The 23,961-nt window shown below is 44.6% G+C and overlaps 1 protein-coding gene across 3 annotated transcripts in view; it reads right to left on the bottom strand.

Moving 5' to 3' along the window:
* LOC310766010 (uncharacterized protein) overlaps nt 1-23,961 on the bottom strand; it is a 776,685-nt gene that overhangs the window by 707,249 nt on the left and 45,475 nt on the right. Inside the window, exons 3-4 of one of the 3 annotated variants that reach the window (XM_083621729.1) lie at nt 9,656-9,815; nt 8,204-8,375 (exon numbers count right to left, since the gene is read on the bottom strand). The exons of the other annotated variants lie outside the window; for them this stretch is intronic. Coding sequence (XP_083477855.1) covers nt 8,223-8,375; nt 9,656-9,815 — 313 coding nt within the window. The 3' untranslated portion in view covers nt 8,204-8,222. Of the gene's footprint in view, nt 1-8,203; nt 8,376-9,655; nt 9,816-23,961 lie in introns of those variants that run through there. 3 annotated transcript variants of the gene reach the window in all.

Genomic DNA, 23,961 nt, shown 5'->3' on the forward strand with positions numbered 1-23,961 from the left:
GTATCAGTTCTTACTTATTTTCAACAAAATATAACCAAGTTGCAACAACTGTATCCAGCAGAGACAGCAGAAACAAAGTTCTCTTTTTCCTTTTTGACAGCTAAATTTGACAGCTGTCAAACTTCTCTATGTCTCCTCAGCAGGCTCTCTCGCGGATCACTCCCGGGTCCGGGGGGGGGGGTGGAACTTCAACTCTCAAAATTAACTCTTATCCTCCAGCACAATTTCTTATACTTGTATCGCCAAATCGTGAAATTAATATCTTTTATCGAAAAGACAATTCTCTCGACTTTAGTTAACTAGTCCTTGCTTTAGATCTTTTACAAGGCGGGGAGGCGGACTTCCTGTTTGCACCTTCCCCGATCGTGCCAAATTCCAAAGAAATTTCCTTAAAAAGTCCAATTTCCGTACTACTCACGGGTTGTTACTTTTAGGGTCCGATTGTTCACAGGAAGAAGTCAGCGCCCTCCGACCATGGCTCGCGGCTTCACTCCCCAGGAGAAGCAGTCGACTCTCAGCACCGCGCCACTCACCCCTTCCCCGTTCCAAAGCCTTTAAAAAGGCTTCTTCACGGGTCGGGGGGGGACGCAAATGGTGCCCGCCGAGTCACCAAGTTCACAGGCTTCCCCGCCTGTGATTTCTAAGGGTCCCCACGTCGCCGCAGCGGCAAGACCCCGCTCCTGAAGAGCCGATTCCCTCCGGAGCTCGGAGGGAATCCGCCATTAGCCGTTCGCGCTAACCCGGAAGTCCCCTAGCTCAGTATTCTCTACACCAGAGTTTCCCAAACTTGGCCCTCCAGCTGTTGTTGGACTACAACTCCCATCAACCCTAGCTAGCAGGACCAGTTGTCCGGAATGATGGAAATTGTTTTTTTTTTTTCATATTTTTTTTTCAATACATGATTAACGCAGCTGATCCAACCGCCAGGGGAGGCTGGCATACCATTAAGTGTCAACAGAGAGGATGGAGAGGTGTGTTATATATTTGCACAAAGGTTTGATTTGTTTGTTTTAAACACGGGTCATTGACCTTAATCAAGAGACTGTCCATCGTAAAATTCTCTCCTGAGAGATCCCCACTGAAATTGGACACGAGCGATGGAAGAGCACAGGCCCAAAACGTCCCGGCGGACTGAGAACAGGGTCAAGCGATGCCTTCCTAACCCTTTTGCAATTAAGGGCAGAAATGGGGCACCAGCATTTTATGTGGGGGGGGAGGGGGAATGATGGAAATTGTAGTCCAAAAACAGCTGGAGACCCATGTTTGGAAACCCTGGTTTACACAGACTAGAAGTGGCTCCATAGGGTTTTTGTTGTTGTTTAGTCGTTTAGTCGTGTCCGACTCTTCGTGACCCCCTGGACCAGAGCACGCCAGGCACTCCTGTCTTCCACTGCCTCCCGCAGTTTAGTCAAACTCATGCTGGTAGCTTCGAGAACACTATCCAACCATCTCGTCCTCTGTCGTCCCCTTCTCCTTGTGCCCGCCATCTTTCCCAACATCAGGGTCTTTTCCAGGGAGTCTTCTCTTCTCATGAGGTGGCCAAAGTATTGGAGCCTCAGCTTCACGATCTGTCCTTCCAGTGAGCACTCAGGGCTGATTTCCTTCAGAATGCACAGGTTTGATCTTCTTGCAGTCCATGGGACTCACAAGAGTCTCCTCCAGCACCATAATTCAAAAGCATCAATTCTTTGGCGATCAGCCTTCTTTATGGTCCAGCTCTCACTTCCATACATCACTACTGGGAAAACCATAGCTTTAACTATAGGTAGGGGATATTCCCAGGCCTACATGAAGAGGCCAGTGATTGAACCTGGGGACTTCTGCGTGCAGAGCAGATGTTCTACCACTGAACTACAGAACAGGTTCCCTCCACCTATTATAAGGGGAAGCCCAGACACTTTAGGCATATAGCTATGTCAACTCCAGGGTTTTTTTTTTGGGGGGGGGAGGCGTTCCTCAGGTAAAATGCCCTTAGGAGGTCCCCCCTCCCAACTGAATCTGCCTCTTTGTCAATGTCAAATCTCTCCTTTCACTAGACCTCTCCCTACAGGTCCAATATGCACTACCGTCCAGAGGTACAGGGCAAGCAGGCAAGTAAAAGCTGCATCTTATTTACCTTGTTCATAGGTAAATACATCAAGAAGGAAGGTCTGGAGGTCACCAGTGGTTTCTCCTACTGAAGTGTGGGCTTCAGCAGGTTCCCAGTGATGCTAACCACTGGTACCAGCGCTGTGTAGGACTCTGTTTCGACCAGCAGAAGTGCATCCTGTTATAGGAGGAATGCATTATTCACAACATACCTGGCACAGACTAGGAGACGGTGGAAGCCATTATCTCGGGGAGAGGCGCAGCTTAGGAAAAAAAGCTTTTTCCTTGTTACTGCAAAGTGCTATCAGTAGGAGTTCCGTGTGATTTACAGCTATTCTGAGGAAAATGCATTTTGTCATCAAGCCAAGTGGGAAATTGCCCAGATTGCAAGACTCTTTTTTTCTTTTCTTTTTTAAGAAAAAGAGAGAGAGGAAAATAGATACATTCTATATTCTGTATCGGGCCTGGGAGGAAACAAAAATCTCAACTTGCTCCCTCCCACATCCTTTCTCCACTGTCTTTCTCAGTTTTGGTTCACAGTTTCGTGTGATTCCCCTTTTCCTGTGTTCTGCATTTCTCCAGTGCTCCTTACTTTCCCGTCAGTAACTGGAATATTGGAAATATACCCTCAGTATGCTTATTTTCTGTGTGAAGAGCTGGCTTATGATTCTTTAGCGCCGTCGATAAATCTATCAATGGCTACAACCCATGACAGCTATACAGAAGGGAGCCTGTGTTGGGAGACCTGTTTGCAGTTTTCAGGGAAACATCTGATTGGCCCCTCTGGAACACAGGATGCTGGGATAGAGGGGACTTGACTAGATCAGTGATGGGGAACCTGTGGCTCTCCATAAGTCGCCGGACTAGTTGATGCTGTGGAAGATGAAGCAAAACAAGAGGTTGGATGACCATCTGTCATGGATGCTTTAGCTGAGATCCCTACATTGCAGGGGGTTAGACTAGATGACTCTTGGGGTCCCTTCCAAGTCTACAATTCTATGATTCTGAGATTCTTTAAGGTCTGTGTTTGGAGAATACATGGAAGATGCTTGTACTTAGCATAGGGTGGTTCCAAAATGGTAGCAGTTCCTGAAGAATGTATAACACTTAAGTGGTTGAGCAGCAGAGCCTGGTTTGCAATTTGGCTTCAGGACATAGAACTGTTACATAATGTGCATCATGCATTGTAATATCTATGCACTAGAAACTGAACTGTTCAACAGCTCTGTAAAAAAACCTCTGGGGTCTTTTTTGCTGTATATAAATACTTGATATGTATGGAAGTGAGAGCTGGACCATAAAGAAGGCTGATCGCTGAAGAATTGATGCTTTTGAATTATGGTGCTGGAGGAGACTCTGGAGAGTCCCATGGACTGCAAGAAGATCAAACCTCTCCATTCTGAAGGAAATCAGCCCTGAGCAGTGGCGTAGCGTGGGGGGTGCAGGGGGGGCCGGCCGCACCGGGCGCAACATCTGGGGGTTAGGGTTAGGGGGCGCAAATCCACGGGTTAGGGGGTGCAAATTACTTGCCTTGCCCCGGGTGCTGACAACCCACGCTACGCCACTGGCCCTGAGTGCTCACTGGAAGGACAGATCCTGAAGCTGAGGCTCCAATACTTTGGCCACCTCATGAGAAGAGAAGACTCTCTGGAAAAGACCCTGATGTTGGGAAAGATGGAGGGCACAGGAAGAAGGGGACGACAGAGGACGAGATGGTTGGACAGTGTTCTCGAAGCTACAAACATGAGTCTGACCAAACTGCGGGAGGCAGTGGAAGACAGGAGTGCCTGGCGTGCTCTGGTCCATGGGGTCACGAAGCGTCGGACACAACTAAACGACTAAACAACAATAACAACAAGAAGAAGAAACTGAACTGTTCAACAGCTCTGTAAAAAAAAAACTCTGGGATCTTTTTTGCTGAATATAAATACTTGATATAAATAGACTGCCATTACCCCTGGCCACTGGTCATGATAGTTGAGGCTGATGGGAAATGTAGTTCAAAACATCTAGAGAGGTCCAGGCTAGGAACAGCTGATCTAGACTAATCTCTTCACAAAAATGAAGGATGTCTTATACCCAGCAAACACACAAATCCATATAAAGAATCCAGAAAACATTGATAAATGTTCTTCAAATATACCTATAGAACATACATCTTGACTATTTGCAAGAGAGAACTGTTTTGAACTTTGCTACAAAACCTGTCCTACCCTGAAATTCACACATATACATCTCTAATCCATCACCTGAATCTGGAATCTGAAATAACACCTGCTAAGATAAAGGTTAGAGGAAGAAATTCAGTTTGCATTCCCAAAACAATATGCAAACTGAAACATAATTATCCTTCAAAACCCCATTTCTCCGAATTTTGTGATGCACTCTTTCAACTAAAAAAAAAAGTGCGCTCATAAACACAGGAGTAAAATTAAGAGAAAATGTGCATAAAACATATATGTTTTTAGTGAAAATAACATATAAAACATAAAAATTCAGGGAAAACATATTGTAAAAATGATTATTAGGCGAAATTACATACAGAAATATGTAAATTAGGAGGAATGCACTCTAAAGTGCTGGCATTTGTGGAAACTGTTGCAGAAATGTGACAAACTGTACTTAAGACTGTAAACATGAAAAACTGACAGAATCTAAAATTGACAGATTTGGCCATCCTTTCCCTGAGATTGCAAGGATCAGGAAGCTGTGGGCATCCAGATATTGTTGGACTACATCTCTGGTTATCGCTGGCTATCAGCCTTGATGGGGCTGGTGACAGCTGGACTCCAACACCTGGAGAGCCCAAGTTCCACACCCCTGGATAGATGTTCCACCTTGGAATGATGATACCTCCCATAATCACCCAATAACCCTCAAACTTCTCGATTTTTCAGGTGATGGGAGTACAAACAAAGTCATCTATGCATCACAATGATGCTATTTATTGAAAACCATCCTAGTCAAAGGGCAAATCTGCAACCTGGAATGGAGACCAGCAGAAAGCGGTTTAAAGTATGTTGCCCAAAAGCAGCTTTTGCTGTAAACATATAGAAGCAAGTTGCTAAATTCTGCCACGGCTCAAATCCTAGATGAGTGTAAGCAATTAAGCCCATAGCATCTATTCCTTCCCGAGCAGTATAGCTTCATTGAGTAAATGCAATAACCTATCATTAGTGTTCAGCGATTTTTTGAATCAGCTTGCAGCAGTCTGCTAGGGCAATAATGGGAGGATTGTGTACATTTATCTGTAACTGGCTATGATGTAACATGGTGGCTATTCTGATTTAAAATCCCACCAAAACTAGGGGGGAGGGGGTTGTTTCGAGTGACCCGGTATCAAATGCAGCCTATGTGATTCAAAGGTATCATCGAAAACGCCAACACAGGCCGGCTCCTATTATTGCAAATAAAATAGGGCATGGGGCTATCGAATGCAGATCAATATACAGTGAAGCTTTCTGGTTATGAAGGTCTGTCCCTCTCTTGCTGTATACAAGCTATCTTCATGCCCCAGCTGAGATCAGCACAGATTAAAATGGCTGTCAGATACCAAATTGACCTGCAATTAAGTCTCCATGGATGCTGAAAAGGCTGATGTCCTCAGAGAGCCATCAGTGATGGATGGGGAAAGTGGTTGTCCCTGTACTAGGAGCCTAGCCAAATACAAATAGGAGGTGAGAGTTCAATGTGATACAAGGCACATGACCACACAAATAAGAGTGGAAAGAATGGAAAGCTGTTACTACAGTGTTTAGATGGAGGTGCCCCAGGGAGCCATTGGACATTTGACTGGTTGCCAGTGAAAATTCTGGGCATGCCAAAAGCTTTCAACATTTGCAAAAATCTGGCTCAAGCTACGTATCCCCTGTTGAGACTGTCTGTGGAAAACCAACTGAGGTAGGAAGAGTCAATAATGTCAAGGCTCTTTTCAGCTGGCAGTGGCAAAAGGATTCTGCATGGAATGTGTCATGAGATTCTTTGGCATATTTAATATTTCTTTATGACATGCTTTAGTTGCTTTTCCAGTCTAGCATTGCCCAGCTCAAAGCACTTAATAATATTTAGTGCTGTTGTAGTTGTTGTTGTTGTTGTTGTTGAAGTTGAATAGGCCGTCCCTATTTTCATCTGTTTATTTCCACCCCTCCCATCCATAGCTGTCAACTTTTCCCTTTTCTTGCGAGGAATCCTATTTGGAACAAGGGAATTTCCCTTTAAAAAAGGGAAAAGTTGACAGCTATGCTCCCATCTGACTGGGTTGCCTCAGCCGTGTTGGGTGGCTTACAACATATATATAAAAAAATTAAAAATTAAAACTTTAACACCCTCACCCTGAAAATGCTGTATTTATAACTGACAATGTATCTCCCTTTAAAGTGGTTGCCATCTAGTCTGGAAGGACCAGGCACAATGGTTGGACGCTATGCCTTTCGAGGGGGCATGGAGATTAGCATTGGGTGGGGTGGGAGCTGGCATAGTTGGATATGTTTTCTCTGCTCCCCCCCCTTTCCCCTTGCCTCGCTCCCCCTTGCCCCCCACCTCCATGGAATGCCCACACCTCTTTCCTCCTTGCCTGATTAGGTGGTTTTGGTCACATGCCCCCTGCCTGCCCCGACTCCTGAGCCCATCAACGGGGTCTCGTCACGGTGTTTTAATTGGCTGAGCACAAAAAGACCAAAGTTGTCTGTAGAGAACCGTTAACCTCTTTGTATAGTAAACCTTAAAAAAACTTCCCTATACAGGGCTGCCTTCAGGTGTCTTCTAAAGGTTGTATAGTTACTTATTTCCTTGCCTCAGGGGTCACGCAACTCAGTACCCTCCAACATTTCTGCGATGAGAATAGGGACATCCTAAGGAAAAGTGGGACATTCCAGGATCAATTCTGAAACAGGAATGCCTTCTGTAAATCTAGGACTGTCCCTGGAAAATAGGGACACTTGGAGGGTCTGGTGAGGTAGATTAGCTTAAGCAGCAATGACTGGCCCAAGGTCATCCAGTGAACTTCATAGCTGAGTGGGGATTTGAATTCTGGTCTCCCTGGTCATAGTCCGACACTCTAGCCACCACACAACACTGGCTCTATGGTCAATCATAATTGACCAAAGACTATGCCACTTGTCCTCATGGGAGGTGGAACATAGCTGTCAAGTGTCCCTTATTTGAAGGGGCAGTCCCTTATTCCAGCGCCATGTCCCGCTGGTGTCCCTTATTGATGGATGTCCCTTAAATGTCCCTTAAATTTCAAAGGAAGCAGCTCCTCTCCCTCCCTCCCTGCTGGCCAGGGAGGAGGGAGGCTCCAACTGTGTTGCTTGGCTGTGTTGCTCACCCAATAAGAAGTCTAAGAACGACTGGGGGTGGAGCTTGCATGCCTTGTGTGTGGCTAGTTAATGCAAGCTGAGGGGGTTTTTGAATGCTGGACGCCATTTTGTTGCACGTGCTGCTGCAAACTTTGCAGTGCAAAGCCAGGCCGGGGAGCCATCTTAAGTTGAAGCTGCATAGGCCTTGTGGTGCATGTGATTCAGATTCTATTCAGTTGAACCTCTGGTTACAAAGTTGGTTGGACAGTGTTCTTGAAGCTACCAGTATGAGTTTGACCAGATTGCAGGAGGACAGGAAGACTGGAGTGCCTGGAACAGGTGAGGCTGCAGGTCCCTTATTTTGGCTGCTGGTCCCTTATTTTCAAGGCTGCTGGTCCCTTATTTTCAAATCTGTAAGTTGACAGCTATGAGGTGGAGTCCAACAGTATTGGCCAGGCAACAGATTCCTCATCCCCATGACATACAGTGCCTTGAATTCTGCACTAAGCTACAGTCTTTCCGGCAGACTATTTGCCCATCTAGTCCCGTATTGTCTCTTCTGTCTAGTAGCAGTGCTCAAGTGTCTCAGAACGAGGTCTTCTGCATCACCTGTGACCTAAGCCTGGGAGATGCCAGGGACATGCTTTGTTATCACTCAGTGACAGTCTCTCCTTGAATCTTGCACAAATGGGAAGGGGTTCCTCTGCAAAGCAATCATCGTGGAGAGGCTCCCTGAAGATTAAAAAGAAACAATTGCAAACCGCTGCTGTGGCAAAGCCCACAAAGGCGACGCAAAAGGGAAATAGCAAACCAAGATCTCATTTCACAGAAGCGCATTTACTTGAGTTCTCGACATGGCCTCCGATGATCAATTCTTTTCAAAACTTTCCTCTTCCCATCAGAGAAGGAAGCGAGAGCCATCACATTCATCACAAAGAAATGATCAGCCGCAATATCCTGCATCTGAGCTGAAATGCGGCCTCCCAGCTCCTTACATTAATAAAACAACACCACGTTTTGGAAAAGGATTAGTTATTTGTTGAATGAAAGGATATTTCTGTCAATAAATCACTCTGGCTTCTGTGGGGGCATTTCAAAGGCCATTTTAAATTAAGGGAAGGGTGGCTGGCCTGCTCTGTCCACTGCTGAACAAACAAGGTTTTTGTCTGTAAACAGTAACTCAGATTCTCCCCGCTACCAGCACCACCCTGATCTTAACTAACACAACATGCCATAAATATTGCAGGTGGAATTTTCCATGTTCCATGAGCAGGACTTTGTCAATGTGATTTTCCACTCCCAAATGGAAAACATAATAATAATAAAATGAACTTACTACACAAAGGAGGGTCCTGAGTTTATGCCATGGGTAGGCAAACGAAGGCCCGGGGGCCGGATCCGGCCCAATTGCCTTCTAAATCCGGCCCACGGATGGTCCGGGAATCAGTGTGTTTTTATATGAGTAGAATGTGTGCTTTTATTTAAAATGCATCTCTGGGTTATTTGTGGGGCATAGGAATTCGTTCATTTTTTATTTTTTTCCAAAATATAGTCCGGCCCCCCATAAGGTCTAAGGGACGGTGGACTGGCCCCCTGCTGAAAATGTTTGCTGACCCCTAAATTAAGGAGTTACAACCTATGGCAACATCAGAGCCCATGGTAATTTTTTCTAGCCTTGTTCAGATTCTTTTATTTTTCTTCAACGTTCCTATAGGTTTCTTACCTTAGCAAGTCAGTATCTATGTTATAAACCCTAAATCTGCATCCAAAGATTATGCAACATGTGTACATCTCCCTCTGCACTGACTCTTACACTGATTGACAGCAGGTCTCCAGGGTTTCAGGCACTGGTCTATCCCAGACCTACTTGGAGATGCCCAGGATTTAACGTGGAACCTTTTGCATGCAAAGTAGACACAGTACCACTGAACTATGACCCTTTACCAAACTACAAAAGGTAGCATACTTTTATATTTCCAGTATTTTCCTCTATCTTCCATAAAGCACATAAAGTAGCTTTGATTCTTGAAGGCGTCCGGGCAGGGGAATTAGAAAGATTGATTCTATTCTTGTCTCAGACATTTTCTTTGTGAACCTGTACATATTACTTAACCTCCTGATTTAACACTGCTGCATCAAGTCTCTCTCTCTCTCTCTCCCCCATCCTTCTTCTAGGATTGCTGTGAAATTCACGGTTCAAAAATGGCAACTGACTATTATTTGTAGTTTTTGTCCTGCTTTCAAATTATCCAAGAGGAAATGATAGTTACTTTCAGGAGGCTGGTTTCGAAAACATTGTTCGGGTAGCAGAATGTGTACACATCTGTCTTTGTTACACATTCAAATATTGATCTTTTGCAGCTCTTGTCAATCAGCCTGCTGTGTTGCTTTCTTATCCTGGAGTTAGAGAAACCGAGGGCTGTTCCCTTCCTCAGCACAATGGAGAACAAAAGGAGGCATAGGATAAAGAAAAGGTGAATGATACTTAGTAAGACTGCAAGCAAATACAGATTCAAGCCCATTGTAGGAGCAGAACATACATCTTAGCAGAAGCAGTTTGCTGGGTGGGGTAAGAACCACTACACTAACTTCATGCCCAGTGAGTCACAGTTGCTTGCTGGAAGGCCAAGCTGGAAGAGAGGTCAGCATGGTGCAAGCACACCAGCAGGAGCATCAGATTGGTTCTGCCAGGGTGTTTGCACCATGCACCACCTCAACTTGCCAACTTGTGGTGCTTCATATATGCATTCTTGGGGAGAACCTTGAAAGGAGGACCCTGGAGATATGCTCTTTGATAGATAAATAAATGATACTGGGGAAAATACCAGCTATGGCAGTGGTGGCCAAACTTGGCCCTCCAGCTGCTTTTGGACTACAACTCCCATCATCCCTAGCTAACATGACCAGTGGTCAGGGATGATGGGAATTATAGTCCCAAAACAGCTGGAGGGCCAAGTTTGGCCACCACTAAGCTATGGGAAAGGCTTAATGAGAAGCCTTTAAGATAAGCTGATGTGGTAAACTGAGTATATGACTCCCCTGCTGAGTACCTAAGGGCCACGTTCCTGCCTCTCCCCACCTGACCTAGGGCGGGGCCTGACAGGCCTTATAAGGACTGTTGCTGTGGCTACTGCCCAGCAAGGACTGGGGTATTTGGGGGGAAGTTTTGTTGGGAGTTTTTGCTGTTGTTACTGATATTAACTGATACAGTGGTACCTCGGGTTAAGAGCTTAATTCGTTCTGGAAGTCCGTTCTTAACCTGAGTTACCACTTTAGCTAATGGGGCTTTCCACTGCCGCCGCCGCATGATTTCTGTTCTCACCCTGAAGCAAAGTACTTAACCTGAGGTACTATTTCTGGGTTAGCGGAATCTGTAACCTGAAGCGTCTGTAACCCGAGGTACCACTGTATTACCTTTTTGTATCTTTTTTTTTATGTGGAAATTGTTCAGTTTGGTTATGTAGTTTTAAATGTGTTTTATTTTTATGACTGCTTTGCTACGTTTGTAACTATGTAAATCTTTTCATATTGTAAGCCGCTTTGAACATTGTTTTAACTGTGGAAAGGCTGCATACAAATAAGATGATGATGACGTTGATCATGATATGAGATAGATGTTGAAAGAGTGGGAATGGTTCAGCTAAAGTATAGTCATTTGTAAACAGCTGATAGCAAGAAATAGTAAATATGCTTAGGATGAAGGAGACAGCAAAAACAAATCGAAACCTTAGTCATACATTTGGTCCCATAAGATAGTGTGAAGATGTGACATACTGGAAAAACCCAAGACGGGTGTAAGTTCCCAACAAGCCACCTCATTGGCTAACCAAGTGAGAATCACCCAAGGTGAGGACAACTCTATAAATTGACCAGTGTTAGCCTTTAGGAATTAAATGTTTATAGTCAGCCACTTGAAAGGGGATCACTCAAAAACCTGTGTGCTAACATCAAGAGAAGCTGATCCAATTAGTGACATCTCTCCTGGGGACAACCTCTCCCGCTCTAGGCCCTGTCCAACTGGTGAAGTCGCCTTCAAGGACCCATCCTCAGTTTCTTTTTTTAAAAAAATCAAAAAATTAAGAAATTAAAACATCTATCACTGAGGTGGTGATACATTTTCAAACCAAGGGTCAGGCAATTTTCCAGGGCAGTATGCCAGTGGTGGGCAAGGCCAGAGACAGAAGTGATTGGAGCAAAGGCTTGGACTCTAACCTCTCTAAAGTAGGATGTGTTTCTGCTGCAGAAAAATCAAAGGTCTACATACATACACATACACTCCTACCTCTTCACCCTCAATCAGGAGGTCTCAACATAGGGAGGCCATGGCAGCTGCTGCAAACTAGGACTAGTATGATAGTAGATGGAGCCAGCAGTAGGTGGAGCCAGAGCCAATGAGAGCTGGAGCCAATTAATTCTTGTTCTGTCACCATCCTCCTTCCTGCTCAGTTCTACAAGGGCAAGACCAAGACTAAGGAGGAGGAAACTGACAGTCAGGACCACCCCTTGGGCTGGCTGTAAGTAAGGCAAGCAGGCAGGTGGAGGCCAACTGAGGGCTAAATGAAACAGCCTCCATGGGATTCCAGTCAGGCCAATAGCACTTAAGAAGCAGGCAGAGCAGGACTGCTGATGGGTGTGGCCTTGAGAGAGAAGGTGTGGCCTCGGGGGAGTCTCAAGGCCCAAATAGATGGGTTGATGGGGGCTGCCTGAGGTCCATTACCCCCCATCTGTCAAAAACATATCCTTCTCTGTGCTTGCCCCTGTAATATGTGCTTGCCTTCTCAATTTTAGGTTCCTGTGTATAAAGTTTGTCAGTTCTTAAAAGCACTTGGAGGGGTGATTAATAGAGCTTCATTGTCCGGTGGCTTTTTTTGGTGTGATTGCTGGTGCAATTTAAAGCTTGCACTTTAAAACAGACCTTTAATGTAAATGATTGTTTTTTCAGTCATGCAGTCAGCTGCCTTGAGCATGCAGGAACAGCAGGACAGAAGAGTTTTCCTTATGATCCTTAGATTTTCTACAGACTGAGCTGAACTCTTCCTATCAAATACCCAAAGCGTGAATTATTATTATTATTATTATTTGCACAGCTGGTTGTAGCTGGTTGTAGCATTTGCTCACCGTAGCCAAAGGCACTGATGACTGACAAGAAGAATTCCTCTGTAAAGTCACTCACAGAAGGAGGCAGTAATGGGTATCTCTCCCTATTTGTTTACAGCAAGATAAGACAGTTCTTCGGCTACCAAATAAACTCCATGACTGCCCACAATAATCTTCATGGTAAGTCCCAGAAAAACAATAAACAGCACCCAGTGCATTTTGTTGCTTCAGGCTTTTCTCTGTTGATTATAGTGAAATACTGAAAGCTCAAACTTATAGGAATTATTTTTTTAATAAAAAAAATCCATAACAACATTTGCATATATGACTCCCCCCCCAATCATTCATATTTTTGAAGAATTGTTTATCTATTTGTTTGTTTGCTATAATGCTGCGCTTCCTTTTTGCCAAAGCACACAAGATGGTTTGCAACTTAAAGTAATGGCTAATAGACATGATACAAAAGGGGAAAGGGGACAGAGAGATGAAAGGAAAGGTATCAAATTCACATTGCAGTCCTATACCTGTCTACATTGAAGGAAGTCGCATTGGGTGGCCAAATGTTGTTGGACTGCAACTCCCATCATCCTTGATCACTGGCTATACAGGCAGAGGCTGATGGGGGTGTTTGAGGAATGGCTATAACTCACTGGCAGAGCAACTGCTTTGCATGCTGAAGACCCCTGGTTCAATTTCAGTAGTGGGGTAGGAGAGCTGGAAAAAAAAAAATTCACAACAGGCAACCTATGCACCCCTTTGGTTTCACATACTACATGGGTAAAGGTAAAGGTAAAGGGACCCCTGACCATTAGGTCCAGTCATGACCGACTCTGGGGTTGCGGCGCTCATCTCGCTTTATTGGCCGAGGGAGCCGGCGTACAGCTTCTGGGTCATGTGGCCAGCATGACTAAGCCGCTTCTGGCGAACCAGAGCAGCACATGGGAACGCCGTTTACCTTCCCGCCAGAGCGGTACCTATTTATCTACTTGCACTGGCATGCTTTCGAACTGCTAGGTTGGCAGGAGCAGGGACCAAGCAACGGGAGCTCACCCCATCGCAGGGAATCAAACCGCCAACCTTCTGATGGGCAAGTCGTAGGCTCTGTGGTTTAACCCACAGCGCCACCCGCGTCCCTTTAAGTACATGGGTAGGTAAGTCTAATAAGCCTGGGAAACAAATTTTCATGGCCCTCTAGCAACTTTGCCAAAATTTATTTAGCGTTAACTCTGGAAGTGTATACAGTGGTACCTCTGGTTCTGAACGGGATCCGTTCCGGAAGCCTATTCGAAACATGAAAAGAGCACAACCTGCAGTGGAGCATCTGCACACACACGGGTTGCGATTCGCTGCTTCTGCGCATGCGCGTGATGTCATTTTGCAATTCTGCACATGCACGAGCGGCGAAACCTGGAAGTAATCCTTTCCGGTACTTCCGGGTCGCCGTGGTACATAACCTGAAAGAACGTAACATGAAGCAAACGTAACACAACGTAACGTAACTGTACTTGATTCTGACCAAACTAAGCCTCCTAGAGCAAAATATCTGTGGAGGTTTAGTTTGGTCAGAATTGATGTCAAGATGTCCAGTCCCTGAGGGCTTGATAACACAATGATCGTAGTTAATTAAAAAGGATGGTTTCTTGTCAAAACAAACAGATAACTCCAGACAGCTTTAACACAGCCTCTGCCATCATCAATCAAGATGACCCTTCTGAAGACTGCTTCCTGCAAGACCAGAAGCAACTGAACTTTCGCTTCATACGTCTTTTGCTTTGCTTCCTATCTTGCAGCCCTTCCATTCGTGAAGACTTTGGACTGAGTGGGTCAGCTCCCTCCTCTTCCCCATTCTCTGAGAGGCTGTCTCTTAACTCTTTCCCTGCTGTTTCTGCTTCTGGCAAGCTTTGACTGCATTCTAGCTTGCTCTCCACCATTCGCTTAGTCATGCTGGCCACATGACCCGGAAGCTCCCTTGGCCAGTAAAGCAAGATGAGCGCCACAACCCCAGAGTCGTCCGCGACTGGACCTAATGGTCAGGGGTCACTTTACTCATGTACTATCTGAAACCCAAGGGGTGCATTGATTGCCAGATGTGAAATATATTGGCATGATCTCCAGCTCTCCTGCTCCCATTACAGACATACCCCGGGTTGAGAGACAACCATGTCTAAAATCCTGGAGACTCACTGCCAGTCCATGTAGACATTGCTGATGGGTCAGCTCAGTATAAGGCAGCTTCCAACCTTAACACATGTACATAACAACATCAGAAGAGCCCTGCTGAATCGGACCAATGGCCTGTCTAGTCAGTCCAACCAGATGCCTATGGGAAACCTGAGTCCCACAGCCGCCTTCTCTCCTGCAGTACCCAGCAACACGTTTTCAGAGGCATGGCTATGGAGGCAGAGCCTAGCCATCATGTCTAGGAGTCACTGATAGCTTTATCCTCCATGAATTTGTCTAATCATCTCGTAAAGCAATCCAAGTCGGGGGATGCTTGGGAGAACCGTCAGGTTTACAGAAATACTATCCCTCCCCTTATTTTTGTAAACCTCTATCTGATGAGGAGTAAACATGTTCAGTGATCGCACTGTCAGCTGAACAACCAACAACTGAGAGTGAAATGGAATGGAGAATTGCCTGGCTGGTTAGAACTCTGGGCAGGAGCACTGCTATTAGAGGATATGCTGCAATTCTTTATCGCAGTTCATAATCTCCACAAACCAGAAAATTCAGCCATATCTGTGAGCTTTTCTTTCCCTGGCTAGGGCTTTTAAAACTTAACAAACATCCAGGAGTTACTGCTTCACCCGCCATGGAAATTCACTGGCAGCAAAAATTTGGCCGGCAGATTTCATTATTTCATTTTGTAAATTCTGGCTTTTATCTGATCCGTTCCTCTATGCCACGACAGCTCAGATACTGCAGTCCACATGCCAGACAGGGTCTGTGATTTGCCCTTGGCCTCAGAAAGAACAACATCCTTGCAAATGACTCTCCCCTCCATGAATGAAGCAGAAGATAAGATTTCTATGGATGGAAACTGAGCCACGCGCTCTGCACAAACTATTTGGCTTCTGAAAATAATGGAACTGGCCCAAATGGGCAGGCTTCCCTACTTTCAACCACTTCCAAGAGCAACACTTTCACCTCGCAAGTGGACTGAAGGATGCAGTTGCAGCAGCGATTTAATGTTAATTTAGGGCTGCCCCAGCTGCTAGGAAACCATCTGTTTATTTCTAACATCGGCATACCGCTTTTCCATTAAAAAACATCCAAAGTGGCATGCACAAATGAAAATGGCAACAATAAAAGCTTCCGTCATAAGAACATAAGAAGAGCCTCCTGGATGAGGCCAAAGCATAGCTGTCAGCTTTCCCCTTTTCTTGCGAGGAATCCTATTCAGAATCAGGGAATTTCCCTTTAAAAAGGGGAAACATTGACAGCTATGGGCCAAAGGCCTTTTCAGTCTAATCAATTCCTCCATATAAATATGCATTTATGTATTGCCTTTCTATTAAAAAACAACAACCCCAGAAGAACCAGCAGCAAGATTACATTGAAAAATATGTGCATTAGGATGGAGAAATAAATGAATCTTCATGTTCATCTTTCCCTGCTCCTCATACTCATTGCTCTTCTCCTACAATTCTCTTTTGCCACTGACTTCCTCATTGTGGTGCATCTTCTGCTAAGGAGTAAATCCTATACAAATCTGGAGTGGGGGCCCTAAGATGGTTGGATGGTGCCTTACACGTCTCCTTCCAGAAACTCCTGCAGCCCAGCTGGTGCCAAATGTATTGCTCTGCTTTCCTTTGGTGCTTGCTAATGCAGCGGTTTCACTTCAACCCCAGAGGTGTAGTCTATTGTCTCTCCAGGCAGATGGGTGCCAACAACTGCCTTTGACAGTAGGGGAAGAACTTAGTCATCATGACTAGTAGTTTTCTTATTAGTCACCCGTAGAACTATATGGAACAATCTCCCTCAATATCTTTGGCTATGCTGCTAGCGAATGTGCGAAGCTCATTAGCTGAGAAAGGCCTTTGAAAAAACCTGAAATATATGGCTGGATTGGAAGTTCTGCTGGTGGTGGATTGGCGCTTAATCACTTGTCATGGGTCATGTCACCCTTTGGGTGTTTATTTATTTACCAAGATTACATAAACAATATAAAATATGCATTCCAAATAATCCGATAGAATCAGCCTTCAGAAGCAAGTAGATGTAGAAATGACCAAAATATAGATAAAATCAGCATAGATAAAATTACGTGTCTGTCTAGCCTGACCTATACAATTTATTAGGCACTGGAAATAATACAGTAAAAGCACCCGGCTAACATGGAGACAGGGAGTTCCAGAGATTAGATGCCGCTTCTCTGAATGATTAATTCCTTGCAAGGGGTACGTAGATGGCTTTTCTTTTTCTTTTGATTCCGTTATTTGAATGTGAACTCCTTTCAGCTCACTTGGGACATCAGCATTGGCCAATGTACAGAGAACCACAAGAAGTGCTCTTCTTGAACAACTGTGCTTTCTTCTCTTCTCTCCCCCCCCAACTGTTCTTGTGGGTCAAGGGACCTTCTAGAATGGAATAAGACATAGGAATGGAGGGAGGAATCGCTGGCATTAATCAGCCAGCACAAATGGACTCTCTGGATCCCATCCCTTTTTAACAAATGCAATCACATCATTTGCAAAAATGCAGCACCACCTATAGGTTTGTTCATGCTCCTCGTCTGCCACAGTACTGAAATCCATTCTTAAGAAGGGACTGCGTGACACGTCAATAGGAGCAATGTTTTTTGATCAATTGGTGCAAAAGAACTATGATGATTTGGAATGCATTTGCTGTATATTGGGGTACTTCCCCTCCAGTATTTAAGTGTGTGTATTAGCTTTCCAGTTTTGCGATGTATACCCTTATGTACTCATGTACAGTATGAAAACATCTGAACAGAAAAAATATGTATAAAAAAGAAAATCAAGGAATTTAACATCTCACAAGCTCGGTCAGTTTGCATCCCTCATTATTGCAATATTTTGGTTCCAGCAAATGTCTTTGTTGACTATAGTAGCATTAGTATATGCAGAGGAGGCTTGTCTGGATGAATTCAGTAATTATGCTTTTAAAGACCTAACTAGTCAATTAGTAGCTGCCTTGGTGCATACACACATATGCTGACAATATTCATGCTCATCTGTTACTGTCGTTGCCTATTCTCTGTCCATTCGCTTTGCCTGTTTCCTTCACCTACCCAGAGAAGTCCTATTCCCTCGCAGGGAGTGTCTGGCAGCTGCACTGCTCCAAAGCCAACGTCTGGAATTGGCTTGGGAGGACCTGCCTCTCGCCTGGCACTGCTCTCCTCCAGGTAGGAGACTTCCCTACACTGCCCATTTTGATGGGCCGATGCTGAACACCATCTTGGCAGCTGGGTGGCAGCTGGATTGTGAATCTGGCATGGGAGCAGTTTGCTGATGGATTACGTGGCCTTTCGCAGTGACATTTCTATTTGACCCACCCTGAATTTATCAACCTTTACTAATAATTAGTATGTGTACCTATGCGTGTGTGCGCACATGTGTGTGAAATAGTATCAGGAGACATGCACGGTGACAGCCAGATTTGTCTGCTTGACAAGAATGCTCTCCTACGATGCTAATGGGAAATAATTAGTCTGGAGGAAAAAACGGCTGTTTGGTGGTAACTTATGGGTCTCTGAAATGGTTGGATTTCCATGCTTTCTCTGTTTAAGCGCTAATTCAAACGTGGCAGCAGGATGCTGTTTATTATGCAACTGGAGAAGCGGTAGCCAAAGTGGTGCCCACTAGGTGCACAAATGCCATCTCCAACTCCTCGAAAGATTTCATCAACGGTGTCTCTGAAAAATCTTACACATCACTTGGGAAGACAGTCGAACTAATATCAGTGTACTGGATGAAGCAAAGATCACCAGTGTTGAAGCAATATTCAACATCAACTTCGTTGGACTGGTCATGTTGTGCGGATGCCTGATGATCGTCTTCCAAAGCAACTACTCTATTCAAAACTTAAAAATGGAAAGCGTAATGCAGGTGGTCAACAAAAGACATTTAAAGACTGTCTCAAGGCAAATCTAAAAAATGTAGTATAAACACAGACAACTGGGAAACACTGGCCTGTGAGTGCTCCAGTTGGAGAACAGCCTTTACCAAAGGTGTCATGGACTTTGAAGACACTCAAACTCAGGATGTAAGGGAGAAACGTGCTAAGAGGAAGGCATGCTTGGCAAATCCACACCGTGATCAACTCCCACCCAGGAACCAATGTCCCCACTGTGGAAGGATTTGTGGGTCCAGAATTGGCCTCCACAGTCCCTCATTGTTAAAACCGTGTTTATGGAAGACAAACTTACTAGGCTACGAGGGATTGCCAAAGAAAGAGACTAGGTGCTGTAGACTAGAGCACGCATCGACCCTTGATCCTTGGTCATGCTGGCTGGGGCTGATGGGAGTTCTAGTTCACATCTGGTGGGCACCCTATTGGCTATCCCTGATCTACAGGGACTGAAAACCTTTGAACCTCGCCAACAAAGCTTTTGGCCAATTCTTAGAAGTGGGTCTGCCATGCCACAAACCAACAAATTGAGTCAATTGACTGAAAGCTTTCAACGGCTGGAGAAACAACTGTCTGCGTACTGCAGATCTTCTGGCTTGAGGAAGTACTGGATAAGAAGCTTCAGGACCAAATCGTTTGTATTCCCTGTTCTGCAATGTGTGTCCAGCCTCCAGGAAAGATTTTTTAGCAAACATGAGGATTGGTAGTGGGAGCATACACATGGCGCTGTTCATGTGACGATTTAAGTTAGGGATTTGGAATCTTTTTCAGCCTAGGGGCCTCATTCCCTACTACACAACTTTCCAAAGACCACAGGTCAGTGGTGGGTTTCTGCATGCAGTCACAGATCCCTCTGTATCCTCAATCCACACAAGCGAGACGCATGGTCAGAGTTCAAGGACACATTCCAGCCAGCAGCCCCCTTCCCCACCTCCCAAAAAAACACTGGGTGAGAAGGACCAGTGAGGGCTGTGACATGGAAAGACCAGGGCCATGTTCATAACATACATCTACAGCTGTACCTTGTTTTGCAGCCAGGATCCGTTCCGGAGCCCTGGCTCCTAGCCGAAAAAGATGCAGGGCAAACAAGCTGTGCTATCATAATGATTAAGGCCTTAAATGATAATTTTAGGTTATATGCTAGTGACTAAGTTTTAATTTATATATTTTTTAACTGTTGCTATATCTGTATTGTCCCTGTTATACCTAATTGCAAATTCAAATGTATCCCTATCACGTTTTATGACTTCCTTGATATTGTATGTGGGCTGGAACTGGTCTATGACTCAGGGCAAAGCGCAGCGTCTGTGCACACGTGGAGCGGTTTGCGCTTTTGAGCATGTGCAAAGTGCGATTTAGCGCTTCTGCGCATGTGCGAGTGGCAAACCCGGAAGTAACCCGTTCTGGTACTTCTGGGTTTGCCGCGGATGTTCACCAAAATGGATGCTAGACGAGGTGGACGTTCGTGAAGGTATTACTGTAAAGTGCTACAATGCCACTTTAAAAAGTTATGGCTTCCCCAAAAGAATTCTGGGAGCTGTAGTTCATTAATGGAGCTGAGAGTTGTTAGGAGACCCCGCCCCTCATTTCCCTTACAACAAATTCCAGAGTTGCCCACAAAGAGGGAATGATTGCTAAACCGTTCTGGAAATTGTAGCTCTTTGAGAGGAACAGGGATCTTGTAACAGCTCTTAGCACCCTTAACCAGGGCACCCAACTTGGGCCCCAGATTATGGGTGCCCAGTGTGCATGATGTCACGTCATAATGTGACATTATGACATCACGCACGCACCCCAGCCTCAGAACCTGACTTCCAGTGGTACCGAGGTCTCAGAAGGCCTTAGAAAGCATTATAGCAAAGTATTGGAAGACACAAGATTTACCCACTTTGGAAGAATGGCAGATGAAGATGATGGACTATATGGGACTGGCAGAAATGACTGGCAGAATCCGAGACCAGGGAGAAGAGGCGGTGGAAGAAGATTGGAAGAAATTTAAAGACTATTTACAGAAATATTGCAAAATTAATGAATGTTAGAATGATGTTGGATAGAAATTAAGTGGTTTCCAGCTGTAATGCTTTAAGAATATGGAAGAAGGGTATAATTAGGTAAAAAAAAACAAAAACTAAAATGGTGTTGGATTGGAAATAAGTGGTATTGGCAACAAAGTTAATAAGAATATGCAAAAATGAATTGATAATGGATAAAAATACTGAGTTATAAAATGTTAAGTTATTGAGATAAGATAAATGAAAGAGGGTAAGGATTTGCTGATTTGATTATTTAAATGGGAATACAGGAAGGGGAGGTGCGAGGAAGTCAAAGAAACAAGCATATGAGTTTTATGTTATGAAAAACAATTGTTTTTAATTTTTAATTTTTCTTGTTTTTCTGTATGTTTTACTTATCTTTTTATTTTTATTTTATTCTTTTTTTATTATTATGTGTTTTTGTATATTTGTCTTTGTAAAATCTTAATAAATATTTCTTTAAAAAAAAAAACCAGAAGGCCTTAGAAAGCATTTCTGAGGCCTCCAAGATGCTGTCTGAGGCCTTGTGAGACCTTGGAAGTTGCATGGGGGCCCTGCGGTGCTGGGTGCTGACCACCCACAACAATTTTTTGTGGGCGCTCAGGCACCCAGAGCCACCCATACTTGGTGCCCCTGCCCTTAACAAACTGCAGTTCCCAGAATTTCTCTGGGGAAGTTATGAGCATTTAAAGTGGTATCACAAAGCTTTCTCTGTATGGTGTCAATGTGACCCAGGTGTGGCTTGGGGAGAGCTCCAGGGGACAGATAGCATGTCCTGAGGCCCCACGTTTAAATTCTGACTAAAGAAGGTTTACCGTGAATGCTCCCTCTTTGCGTTGAACAAATACCCTGACCGCTGAATATAATCATGATGCTTTGCTCTCGTTGATATTTCAGTTATTGTTGTATCATTCCATTTTATTTATACCTTGACGACCTTCATTTCTTTGCCTAGTTGTGAAGATCAAACCCCTTCATCCTGCAGCGAGGAGGCTGAAAGCCTCCCTTTTCAATTATCATTTTATTATATACCTTTAAATTTATAAGAAGTCCCTCTAAATTTTGAATTTAGGCCCTGTGGCCCGCAATCAGGGCATTTCTTCTCAATTAGCAGTGGAGGTGAAAGGGCCTTATCAAAGTTTATTTGTTCATATCAAAGCTCCTCTTTTTTTGATCTCCTGAAAGGGATTGGGCAACGCACCATTAAGAAATCCCCTCCTATGTTCTTCCCCCAAAGGACAGAATGCAACCTGCTAGGGTCCATTAGCATTTCAATATATTTCTCACCTCAGGAAATGAATTGGCTTCCCAGGCTAATTTAGCAAAAGGAAAAAGGAAAAATCATGCACATGAATATCTACATCATGTTTAAAGGCCCACCACATCAATGGGACTACTGTATTCCACTTAGTCTGCTGAGGATTGAGCAATCATAGCAGTGCATTAGAAAGGTCAAATATATAACCATTTCAGCACTTGACAAGGGGTTTGAGGTGTGTTTCATGGCCCACTCTGACTCTTTATAGTGGGCTTAGGTTTGCAAACTATCAACCCAGAGGTCCTATGTGTCCCTTTAAGCCATCACCACAACAGCTCTACCTCCACCGTCAGAGGCAGTAGGCCTCTGAATACCACTTGGAGGGAATCACAACAGGGGAGAACAGCGGGTGGCGCTGTGGTCTAAACCACTGAGCCTCTTGGGCTTGCCGATCAGAAGGTCGGCGGTTCAAATCCCGCAACGGGGTGAGCTCCCGTTGCTCTGTCCCAGCTTCTGCCAACCTAGCAGCTCGAAAGCACGTCAAAGTGCAAGTAGATAAATAGGTACTGCTTTGACGGGAAGGTAAACAGCATTTCCATGTGCTCTGGCACTCATCACGGTGTTCCATTGCACCAGAAGCAGTTTAGTCTTGCTGGCTGAAGAAGAAGAAGAAGAAGTTATTATTATTATTATTATTATTATTATTATTATTATTATTATTAATACCCCACCCATCTGGCTGGGTTTCCCCAGCCACTCTGGGCAGCTCCCAACAGAATTAAAACCACAATAGAACATCAAACATTAAAAAACTTCCCTAAACAGGACTGCCTTCCCTAAACAGGAAAGCTGTCTGTGGACAAATGCCAGCTCCCTCGGCCTGAAGCGAGATGAGCACCGCAATCCCATAGTCACCTTTGACTGGACTTAACCATCCACAGGTCCTTTACCTTTACCTTTTACCTGCTTGTGGGCTTCCTGCAGGCATCTGGTTGGCCACTAAGAGAACCAAATGCTAGACTAGTTGTTTTCAATGTGACCATACCCCGCAAGTGTCCTGGAAAAACCGGGACACCCCATTTTTTATTGTGAGAGAATGGCAGCATTTCCCCCCCGAAGAAAGTGCTTTTGGGGGTCACAATCTTGCGCAGTACACCAAAACATGTGTTTTGAGGCATCATGCCTGTTAAAAAAACCAATCCTCTTTTTTTGGGGGGGGGGGACCGTGGCACAAAGTTAAAGGTAAAGGGACCCCTGACCATTAGGTCTAGTCGGGACCGACTCTGGGGTTGCATCGCTAATCTCGCTTTATTGGCCGAGGGAGCCGGCATACAGCTTCCGGGTCTTGTGACCAGCAGGACTAAGCCGCTTCTGGCGAACCAGAGCAGCATACGGAAACGCCATTTACCCTCCCGCTGGAGCAGTACCTATTTGTCTACTTGCACTTTCGAACTGCTAGGTTGGCACAAAGTTATGGCAGCCCAAATAACTGCTGTGCAGGAAAATGGCGTCCTGGATTTTGGCATCAAAGTGTTGGAGGGTGTGTATGACTCAACAGGCAACATGGCCTACAACATCAGGGGCGCTTCAGGAAATAGCGTGTCATAGGGGCAGCATTTCTTTGTTGTGCCCCTTTATTATTTTAAGGGTTCACTCATAGGTAGCACAGTGGCCAACTATGCCTCACTTAAGAAAAGAAGAAATGCACCAGTGCAAAAGAGGACTTTTATAAATTTTGCATCTGCAAATATATATGTATAAGCATAATTTTAGAAATAATTATTGCAATCGGAATTGCAATGCAGCAATCTCACCGTAATGAGGAAGATGGTGACTGGGCCACTGGGTTGCCTGCTAAGTTTGTTGTACTGTTGATCACCGCTGGCAAGCAATTTCAGGGACCCAGGTTTCTTTTATGGTTTTGTTTTTTTTTATCTTCAGGTAGAAAGCAGTTCCCTGACATACTTTCAAACTGATGAATGTCCTCTGCAAAGCAGGACCCTATTCTATGAAGCCAGGGCTGAAATTTCAGTGATATTTTTTTCCCCATGAGAATGTTCCTTTTTTTTTCCTTTTTTTTTTTTTTTTTTTAGTC

The sequence above is a fragment of the Podarcis filfolensis genome (assembly GCF_964270895.1).
Source record: "Podarcis filfolensis genome assembly, chromosome: 1".
NCBI lineage: Eukaryota > Metazoa > Chordata > Lepidosauria > Squamata > Lacertidae > Podarcis > Podarcis filfolensis.